This window comes from Dromiciops gliroides, chromosome 2 (genome assembly GCF_019393635.1).
Source record: "Dromiciops gliroides isolate mDroGli1 chromosome 2, mDroGli1.pri, whole genome shotgun sequence".
NCBI lineage: Eukaryota > Metazoa > Chordata > Mammalia > Microbiotheria > Microbiotheriidae > Dromiciops > Dromiciops gliroides.
The window spans coordinates 170,291,594-170,302,930 of NC_057862.1; the positions used below are offsets into that span (position 1 = coordinate 170,291,594).

Sequence of the window (11,337 nt, forward strand, 5' to 3'; positions counted from 1 at the left end):
AATATTTTATATTTCACATTGTAATCATGAAATAGTCATTTGGCACAATTCCCTTTTGAGATTGTTACCTAGTTTAGTACATGAATAAAGAATAAGTCAGAAAAATCAACCTTCTCTCTTAGACCACCCAAGTTGATAATAAAGCCAAGACCAGAACCCTAGTACTTTGATTACTAGTCTTAAGACTTTGACTATTCAGTAGTATTGCATTGGTGTGTTGTTTTCCTTTTTTATTTTTTAGTTACATGTAGAGGTAGCTTTCAGCATTTGTTTACATAGGATTTCCAATTTCCAATTTTTTTCTCTCTCCTTCCCCCCCTCCCCCAGACAGCAGGCAATGCGATATAGGTTTTATATATATATATATATGTATATGTATAATATATATATACACACACACACACATATGTACATACACACATACACATACATAACAACATTAAACATATTTTTGCATCAGTCATGCTATAAGAGAAGAATCCGAGCAATAAGAAAAAACCTTAAAATAGAAAAACAGCAGCAATCGGTGTGGTTTTTTAAAAAAAAATTGTTTCTATAATTCCTCTTTCCAAATATTTTCTTAGAGTTCATAGTATATTTAAACTAGAACAGATCTTTGATATCTTCTCATTTTATACATGAGGTTACTGAGGTCCAGAGTGTTTGTGACTTACCTATTTTCCATAGCTAGTCAGGAGCAGAGCTGGAACTAGAATCCATGTCTGTTGATTTCTAGTCCAGAGTTCTTTTTACTACTACCTTTGATTTGGTAGCATTCAGTGAATCATAAAAATAGCTTAACATCCTTGAGAGTAATCAGTGGTTCTCCATGTCAATGCCAACTTATCCTCTTATGCAAAGATTTTGGAAGTCCTCAGAATTGAAACAGAGATTCTTTAAATGTGCCTCCCTTTTGATAGAGTAGGATAGAAGGTAATGATTATGCCATTGAGTTTGGGTCTGAACCATTCATTCAGCAAACATAGAGGCTATGTTCCTAGTAGAACTATAAGGAATGCAGAAACACAGGGACCTGCTGCTTCCCTTTTGGAACTTGTAAGGACAAGATAGGCTCAAGGAACTACAAAGTGTAGCAGGGGAAGCATACATACCACATATGACCTTTTATTCATAAGTCTGTCAATTCCCTCCCCCTCCCCCCCCCCCCCCCCCCGCCCACACATAGCCTACAGTGGTGGTCAGGGCAGTCAGCAAGCTCACTTCAGGCTAAAGGATCAGAGAAGGAAACTATACCAGTAAAAGAAATACAGCAAAGCAATGTCACAATAACCTCAGGAAGGGAGAGCATCCAGGTTGAGAAGAGAGGTCAACAGTGTGGAGAGGACTATAGAGTTGGAATAACTATATCCAAGTCCCAGTTTTACCACTAACTAGCAATTTGTCACCCTTAGGGCAAATTACTTGATGTTTCTGGACCTGTTTTTCTTCCTCTGAAAAATAAGAGAACCAGATTATGGGAGCTCTGAAGACCCTTCTATTTGTGACATCCTGTGTCATTCTATGAAACAGAGGGCAATTCTTAGATGGCATACAAATAAATACATAGTGGTGAGGTATAGTTTTTTTTTTTGGTGAGGCAATTGAGGTTAAGTGACTTGCCCAGGGTCATACAGCTAGTAAGTGTTAAGTGTCTGAGGCTGGATTTGAACTTAGGTCCTCCTGACTCCAATTTGAACTCGGGTCCTCCTGAATCCAGGGCGGGTGCTCTATCCACTGCGCCACCTAGCTGCCCCAGTGAGGTATAGTTTTTATGTGCTGAGAAAATAAAACAAAGGAGTAATCATTCTGGAATGAGAATAACTAAAAATTATATAGCTTTCTTTCTAAATCTTTGTAGCCAGGGTAGAGTTGAGGTAGGAAGAGAAGGAATGTGGTCAAATAAAGACCAGTAAGAGACCTAGACATAAAACTACAAACTTTTATTTTGCAGAAGAAAACAATAGAGTTGTTGAAGAATTAATGGAAGAAAACAATGAGATGAAGATGAAACTGGAAGAACTGAGAGCACTTAGCATACCACCAAGGTAGACTGTTTCTATTTCAAAGAAACAGTCGATTTGTTTTCCAAATGAAATTTGTCACTTGAGATTTGTTTTTGGTTTGGGTTTTTTTTTTTGATGTCTTTAATTGTTAAATCCAGTGAGCATTTCTCAGTCTTTATCTTTCTGGAATTCTCTATAGTGCTTAACACTATTGACCACTCTCTCCTAGGGAAACTCTCCTCCCTGAGTTTCCTTGACACTGCACTTGCGTGCTTCTACCCTTCCACGGACAGACAGCTCCTTCCTTTGCTGGATCACAATCTGTAGTCTGTCTCCCATGTACAAGTATAGACTAGGTTTCTATCCTGGGTCTTGCTTCTTCTCTATCTTGGTGATCCCATTAGCTTCCATTGGTTCACTGATCATTTCTGTGAGCTATCTTCTAGATGGCATATATCATAACTTGATCTCTATTCTCATTCCCATTCCTGTATTGCTGACTGATTGCTAGACATCTCCACCTGGATATCCCACAGACACCTCAAACTCAGCACATCCAAAACAACCCATCTTTTCCCAGAAAACCCATATATCTTCTTAACTTCCTTATTTCTTTTGAGGGCACTGCCAGTTTTCCAGTTACTGAGGTGTACAGATTTTAAGAGTTAACTCTTTTCTTTCTCTTTCCCCCTGACTCCCATATACAAGCACTTGCCAAGTTTTATCAATTCTACCTTATCAACGTTGCTAACATTAGTCCCCTTCTCTCACATAGCTAGTACCCTAATTCAGCCTATTACCTCTTTCCTGGAGTAGTACAGTAGCTTCCTAATTGATAAACCTGTTTCCATCCTCCACTCTAATTCATCCTTTACTTGCTGTCAAGTTTATATTCCTAGATCATTGGTTTGACCATGCCATTCTCCTGCTCAAGAAGTTTAAGTGACTACCTACTGCATGTAGAATAAAATATGAACTCCTGTCATTTAAAGCCTTTTGCAGTCTGGATCTGACCTATTTTTCTAGATTGATTTCCCATTATCCTCGCCTTTGGTTTACTGATATTCTAGACAAACTTGCCTATTTATTGTTCTTCATACCTGACATTGCACATCCTTTCTAAGCCTTTACATACACTGTTCCTGATGCTTAGAGTACTCTTGTTCCTTACCTCTGCTTCTTGGAATATCTAGCTCTTTATGAGGGTTAGCTCAGATGTCACCTCTTAACTCTGGCTCATTTCTGATTTCCCTAGCTATGTGTTCTCCATTCCTTCCCAAAATTAATTTGTCTTTATTTTACTTATAGTTTGTATTTATGTATATGTTGTTTCTCCACCATAGACTATAAGCTCCTTGAGTGCAGGGATTATTCTGTTTTTGTTTTTCTTTAAATCCACAGCATCTAGCACAGTGTCTGGCACAGAGTGGGGGTATTTCATAAATGTATGTTGAATTGAACTTTGAACCCTTGGTTTGTTTTTTTAGATCATTTTCAGAAGGTGCTGTTGACCATAGCTGCCTGATATGCAGTGGAAAGGGCTTGGAAGAACTTCGTGGACATTACATTAAAGCTGTAAAAAAAATTAAGAGTGAGTTCCTATAGAATCTATGCAACCCAGTCTATACAAAGTTTAAAAAAATCTTCTTAAGATATTGTAAAAGGGATTCTTCTAGCTCTCATTAGTTCAATACCTAGACATTAGACATTTATGGAAAAACTCACATCTCAGAGAATGTTGATACCTTTTCTAGATTTCTCTGCACATTTATGGAAGTGATAGAAAGCTGGGTCCTATAATAGACAATCATTTGATTTTGAGTGGGGTGATATTTCAATAGTACTTTGACTATTTTACAAATTAAATAATAAAAAAGGGAAAACTAGAACCAGTCATTAAAAGTCCAGAATACAAGGAGGAAATTCCTAACAATTACAGCTCTCTGAAAATAGAATCAATTGCCTTGCCTCCATAGTGAGTTCCTCATAACTAGAGAACTGAGCGAGCAGAAATTGAATAACCACATGTGTTAATGCCTGATATATCCCTGTGCCTTCACACAAGTTGACTCCTATGTCTAGAATATACTTCCTCCTTACCTCCACTTCTTGGAATCCCTTGTTTTCCTTCAAAGTTAACCTCAAGGGGGGCAGCTAGGTGGCACAGTGGATAAAGCACTGGCCCTGAATTCAGGAGTACCTGAATTCAAATCTGGCCTCAGACACTTGATACTTATTAGCTGTGTGACCCTGGGCAAGTCACTTAACCCCCATTGCCTCACCAAAAATAAAAATTAAAAAAAGTTAACCTTTTTGCTGTTCTCTATCCCTTCAAGCTGCTCCTTACAGATTTCCTAGTATTCAATATTTCATGTATCTTATATATAAATTTATGTGTAGATGTGGTCTTCCCTGCAGAATATAAGCTGCTTGAGGTCAGGGACAGTTTTCATTTTTATTCCTTATATTGCACAGTGCTTAGCATACAATTTGCGTGTGTGTGTGTGTAGATGCTTAATCAATAGATGCTTGTTTATTGGTTGGTTAATTGTCATACGGGGATTTATACATTGTTACACCCTACTTAATGTTAATTAAATGTGATCATTCTTCCATTTTTATTCTAAACCATAGATATTTTGAGATTATAGGTGTGTAGGTGTTCTATAAACGTGTGATGGTCCTGGTAGAACAGGTATGAGGAATTTCTTTAGTCAGGATCTAACTCTGGCATTGATATGTCTGGTTCACAACAACTCCTTCCCTGCTCTCCTAGTTCTCCTTTACTGTCCAATTCAAAGATACCTAAGAATGCATTCAGTCCACCCTCTTGTTTTACAGATAAGGAAGCACACAGGTCACTAAGACCACACAGAGAGGTGTCAGAGGTTACAAAACCCTAGACATGGAGCCGAAGGGCATGGGCCCAAACCCTCTTTCACCTCTCCAGGCATCAACTTCCTCATCTTTATATGACAGGGTCAAACCCTTAAGTCTCCTCCCTGCACTGTCTGTGAGCCTATGAATTGCTAAGTAGTATTTCAGTGACACTCACAGTTCAAGTTCCATCACATCCCAACAAGGGACAAGTCTTTCTAAGCTTTCTTTTCTCTTCTCAATGTCAGTTTCTCAATATCTTTTCTCCTTTTTCCAATATTCCTTCCCCTCCCTTAATGTAGGTCATAATATGGAGTTGAAATATGTTATTAAATACTCATCACTATTGTGGAATTTCTCTACCTCATATATATGGTGTCTTCTTGCCAAGATTTTTTAGAACATGATACGTTTTTCATCAAGAAACACTTCGTTTTTTTCACCTTATGTGATCATTATTTCAGTGGAATATATAATAGTTTATCTTCAGATGCTACCTAAAGGAAATCCTTAATATTCTATCACACTGTTTAAAACAGCACTGTTTTTAGCTTCCCTGCTAGTCCCTTTTTCTAGAAAATACCCATGAAACATCTCCTTTCTCCCTCTGGGGCATCCTATTTTTAAAAATGCCATACATTTTTTTACCTCATACATTGTAGGTGATATGATTCGGTATATACAGGGAAGTAAAGAAAGAGCAGCTGAGTTGCTAAAAGCAGAACTACTTAAAGAACGTCAAGAGACTGCTCGGAGGATGCGCAAATACTACCTGGTTTGCCTGAACCAGCTTTTGCAGGATGATGGAAGACAGGAAGGGTGAGTCCAAAGTAAATGATCACAGTTTTGTTGCATCAAGAGAGGTGGAAAGCATGTGATTGTCCAGCATTTTTCCTAGTTACAAAACTAAGTGTTTTTACATGACATTTGGGGTGAAAAAAATTTAGAGTTGTGTTGCTATAAAAACTGGCAAAGGGAATTGGATAACAGAAAGCCTAGGAGTAGAGAAACTCATTTTTCCCCTGAACTATATTGATTTAATATTCTGAAATTCCCAACAGGGCTGAGAAAAAGATCATGAATGCTGCTAGCAAGCTTGCTACAATGGCTAACGTACTGGAAACGCCTATTGTTAATAGAGCCCAGGTCAAAAATTCACCATCAGGTATGTGAAAAATGAATCAGTTCAATAGTTTGGTTTTTCCTATCCTCTCCATTCCTTTAGAGATTTAGTTTCTGCCTTATAACATGCCTTATAATATGCCTTATAAAACAAGGGCAAAGGAAAGGCAAGATTATTTTCAATGTTTAACTAGTAATTTATAAATACATCCTAAGAATTTCTAGCATTGGTAGATAAAGTTTTCTAAAACACTTGAAAGAATTCTTTTTGTTTTTAGTGTTTCCTCTAATTTTGTGTTTTCTTTCCTTTTACTTGTTAGCAGTGCCTCGATCATCTGAGCTACTGCCTGGAATTGAACAGTCAAAAAGAAATTACATGAATCAGACCAGAGGAAGCCATATGGAAAACAAATCAAGCAGCAGGAATAATATGATCAAGGCAGGCAGCGAACAAGTCCTTCAGAAGCGTTTACCTTGTAACTTAAGACAACGGTTAGAAGATACAGAACACATGGAAACAAAGCATGTTGCTTTCAGGGAAGCACCTTCAGGCATTCTGGGCAGTGTGACTGCATGCAAACAGCAAGATGATTTGCCAAGAAATATGCATCCTGAATTTGTTCCTGGTGAAGGTGGAAGAAGCAAAATTGGCCCTCATGTGCAGTTTGAAAACACACACACATTGATCCAGGCTCCTGGCCTTTCTGACTCAGGATCTAGTCATGTAACATTTCAGGGTCTGAAAGAAAAACGCATTTTAAAAGAACGTAAATGCAATTCACGAACCGAGTGTTGTCAACAGGTCATAGCTGAGAAAAGTTCGAATTTTGATATTCAGGAAACTCCAGTAAAAGATGAAGAAGGTCCCAGTGACTCCCTTGACTGGAGTTCAAAAAGTGTAACTTCCGAAGGCATAAATAGCAGTGACACATCATTTTTACTTCCTTTGCAACAAGGGATCCTGGATAAACAAATAGAATCAGTTTCTTTCATGCAGATTCCAATAAATACTTGCCTTTCTGATGCAGAGAACAAAGCCAATAAACTTTGTAGACAGTTCTTATGTCAAAATGATCATATTCCTGTTGTCAAAAAAGAAGACAAACGAACCCAGACAGAGCAGGTAAATAAGCCTCCTGGGCATGTATCTCACCACAACTCTGATGTACTGAAATCAGACTGCAAAAAACTGAGCAGTGCAGTTCATTCTTCAGCATATCATCAGCATTCAAGAAAATTGTTATTGGCTCCCCAAACTAGTCAACAGGATAGTGGCTTTGATAGCCCAATGGCCAATCTAGATTAATTGTTGTACAATGTTTAAGAAGATTCACTAATATATTTAGAAGAGAACTGAAAGGGAAAATTTGTACTGAAAAAAAAATGTGAGCTCTGTCTATTTTAGGATATTTTAATAACATCTGACTGTTACATGAGTAAAGTAATCTCATAAAATAACTTGAAATATTTATGTTGCCTTAATCTTCCAAATTTTATGGTATGTTTTGGTCTTTTTATGTAGTGTTTCTTTTTGATTGCTAAACAGAATCTATTTTTATACCTATAAATTAGTTTGCTATGCAGTGTTAAATTATTATATATTTAAATAAAACTATATATGGCCCCTAATAGAATTGTTATAAATTATTTTGTAATTCATATTGTAATAGAAATGTTTAGCATCATGGTTGAAAGTTTTCTTGAAGAGTCTAATGTAAACTTAATCATTTGTAAATATAGGAAACAAAATTTAATTTTAATACTAATTGAACTTTTACATGGTTAAAGACTTGCTGTGGGAATACAGTTTTCCTTGAAAAATGTACTCAAAATTGTTATTTTCATCTCAAGTAGAAAAGAGAAAAAAGGTTTTTTCCCCTTAAGCATGTACTACATATATTGCAAAGTGTAATTTTTTATTGGTTTTACTATTTAAAGTATCACTTAAATTTTCAAGTTGATATTTGCATAATTTCACAACTTCTACAATGCCCACAGGAAAAGAGTTCTCCGTCAGTGTCATTGCTTCACTTACTTTCTTCTCTCTGGATGGTGTGTATGTAAGTCAGTATTATTTCATTAGACATTCATTACTCATGCTCTAACACAGGTTAATGGACTGTGTTCTGCTACTATATTTTGTGAACTAGTTAATTTTATTCAGTTTCTCTATAAAAGTTACATAGTTCATACATGCCACAAATTAAGAATGAGAACTTTAAAGTGAGGAAGGGTCACAGGAATAAATAACCACCTAAATGATGTTATGCCCAAGTGAATCTCTTTAAAAGCTAAAAATTATAGGTATATGCAGGTGAACCCAGATCAGCCTACTTTAGCAATCAGAGACAGAATGAGAATAGTTGTAGCCTAGCCTCATGTTTGTAACTGTGGCATTCCTCAAACCACTACCAGGCTGGTGAGCTCTCTGAGGAGGCTAGCCGGAAGCATGCTCTCCAAGAGGGAGCGCCTTTTGGTAGATAGCCAGAGTGATGCAGACCTAACCCTAATGTAGGCTTTTGTCTACATGTGCATGAATGTGAATCGCTAGAAGGAACACTATGTCCGCAGTTGGGTTGACCCATATTAATGTTTAGGAGCCTGATAGATGGCTGGCTGTGTCATGGGACCGAATTTAATAGCTTCACATTTGCTGATAGAAGCAAAGTAGTCCAGAATGTGTGCTTATTCATTCACCCATAGCCAGATTTCTTAAACCAGCATCAGTCTCAGATTCTTATCTGCATCTGACTAATGACTATAAATATTAAGCCCCGGAAAGAACCTATGAGGCCTAATTTGACCTATAGTCAACTTTGTTAGCCACTAGCAAAGTTGACTTTTAAAAATGTTGGGAAGACTTAATCATGTCCATTGTTTAAGCCCTTCTCAAAAGTGTTAGAGGAACGTGTACCCTTTGGTAGCAGCTTCTTTCTTGTTGTCCTCACTTTTCTTTTTCCTAATCGTCTAATTGTCATTCATCTCTTGGGGAAAAGTGTAAGGAAGTTCGAGGTTCCTGTCCAACACTCAACAAAAAAATCAATCATTTTATTAGGTTTTCCCTACTGCCAAGGAAGGTTTCACTCAAACCTAGCGTGCTTAGAAAGGAAGCTGCTCAATTTGAGTGATCCTGGTAACTTAGATGAATCTCCAGATTACCTCTCAGCATGGAGTTTTGAAACCTGGGTTCAGAATGGGGAAGGTCCATTTTTTCACTCCTTCACAGATCTTCGTGATGCAGAGTTGTTATTTTTTCTGAAGTATTATCAGTCTCCCCATGTCATCAGACAAGTTCAAACCAGCACACTGGGCAAATGATGGTAATTATTTTTGTATTGACCATATCACTGCTCTCTGTTAGCATGGATGGTAGCATTGTCTCCACAAAGTTCTACCAAAATGCCAGCTTGTATTGGAGTCCCCCTCAGATGTATTAAATGCCTATTTAGAAAAGGGGGGGGATCCCTTCAAATTCTCCCTCTGAAATAAAGGTACAGTTTAGTAATTGGCAGTGAAAAGCAAACATAATTAGCGGCTTGTCTGCATCTAGATGTTTTTGTATTATTATGTACTCTTCATTATAAAGTACTCTCCATGTGGTAATGACTACAAACCACAGAGAAGACCTCACCCCCTGCTTCATGAGTTTTTTATAGCTATAAAGACGATGGTATTTGGGGGGAAGAAAATGGGCTTCTTGTTTATTCAGCTCTCTTCTCTATTGGCCTACATTAGTCAGTCTAATGCATTATTTTTCAGTCTGTTAGCCCCAGACATTGATGTGGTACTAGGGGCTCCCTTGAGGTGTACTGAAAACTCACTACTCGGTTGATATTGTTAGTCCCGAGTTTTCAGCCCTAAAAAAGGGAGCCCTCCCTTTAAAAGAAATGAAAAGGCAGACAAACCTATAGGCACAGGAGTATCAGAATCAGTGTACTTTATTCTTCAGCTTCATTGCAAGGATGTTTCTTAATGCTGGGCTTCATAGAGTAACTGAACATAAAAGGGCCTGTCAAGCTTCCCCTCACTAATCTGCCCCCCACACTGATCATTGTTTTGCTTTGTATTTGTGTAGGAGTTGCTCATAAAAAAGGGAACAGTGTAGGGTATGGGGTATAAAAAGTACTGGCCATGGGGCAGCTAGGTGGTGCAGTGGATAAAGCACCGACCTTGGATTTAGGAGGATCTGAGTTCAAATCCAGCTTCAGACACTTGACCCTTACTAGCTGTGTTACCCTGGGCAAGCCACTTAACCCCAATTGCCTCACCAAAAAAAAATTAAAAGTACTGGCCATGGAGAAGACCTGGGTTCAAGTCTAGCCTCCACTACTGTAGTTAAGTGACCCCCTAGGAGGTCACTTAGCATGTCTATGTTTTACTTTCCTCGTCTTCAGATTGGAAATAACACTAGTACTTACCTCAGAGGGTCATTGTAAACATTAAATGAGATGATGTTTGTAAAGTGTTTTGCAAGCTTAAAACTACTAGTAGTGGTAGTGTGGTCGTGGTGGTAGTAGTAGTATTTGTATTTAGTGGCACTGATATATAGTTCAGACTTGTCCAATCTTTGACATACTCATTTAAAAAAAAAATTCTGGTTGGTTTGTTTTCCTAATTACAATATGAGCCAGTTTGAGACTGGGATCCCGCTTTTTCTATTGTGCCTCCCACAGTCCCTAAAACAGTGCCTATATAAATTATAGTGACTTAATAAATGCAGAATCGGGGGCAGCTAGGTGGCACAGTGGATAGAGTACTGGCCCTGGAGTCAGGAGTACCTGAGTTCAAATCCGGCCTCAGATACTTAACACTTACTAGCTGTGTGACCCTGGGCAAGTCACTCAACCCCAATTGCCTCACTTAAAAATAAAATAAATGTAAAATCAACGAATAATAGCCTTTTCTAGAAATGTACAGAATCATGGAAGCATATTGTATATGCAATAATAGTAATATTTATATAGCACTTTAAGGCCTGCAAAGTACATAATATGAGTATTATTCCCATCATACAGATGAGAAACCGGGATCTGGAGGTTATAACTTGCCCATGATGTCTCTGATGAGGGATTTGAACCCAAATCTGCTGACTCCAAGTCTAGCACTCTATGCACTAGCCTGCTACCTCTGCATGAGCACAATTTATAGGTTCCTCATAAACTGCCTTTTTGTTGAGCTTGCAAATAGCACGCTCATTAAATAAGTATTTGTTAAGTGCTACTACTAAACAGAACTGAAATAGTCCTTCCCTTCAAAGGGCTTATATTCAGTAAAGGAAGACAACACATCTATCTGTATATATTGATGCATATACAAGGAAACTTTAGAAAGGGAA

The 11,337-nt window shown here is 37.8% G+C and overlaps 1 protein-coding gene across 1 annotated transcript in view; it reads left to right on the top strand.

The window, feature by feature from the left end:
- The window catches only part of CEP152 (centrosomal protein 152), a 75,234-nt gene extending 67,652 nt beyond the window's left edge, over nt 1-7,582 (top strand). Inside the window, exons 19-23 of the mRNA XM_043985629.1 lie at nt 1,952-2,045; nt 3,491-3,594; nt 5,543-5,699; nt 5,942-6,045; nt 6,323-7,582. Of these exons, the coding sequence (XP_043841564.1) occupies nt 1,952-2,045; nt 3,491-3,594; nt 5,543-5,699; nt 5,942-6,045; nt 6,323-7,308 (1,445 nt within the window). The 3' untranslated portion in view covers nt 7,309-7,582. The remainder of the gene's footprint in view (nt 1-1,951; nt 2,046-3,490; nt 3,595-5,542; nt 5,700-5,941; nt 6,046-6,322) is intronic.
- Nucleotides 7,583-11,337: the final 3,755 nt, after the last annotated feature.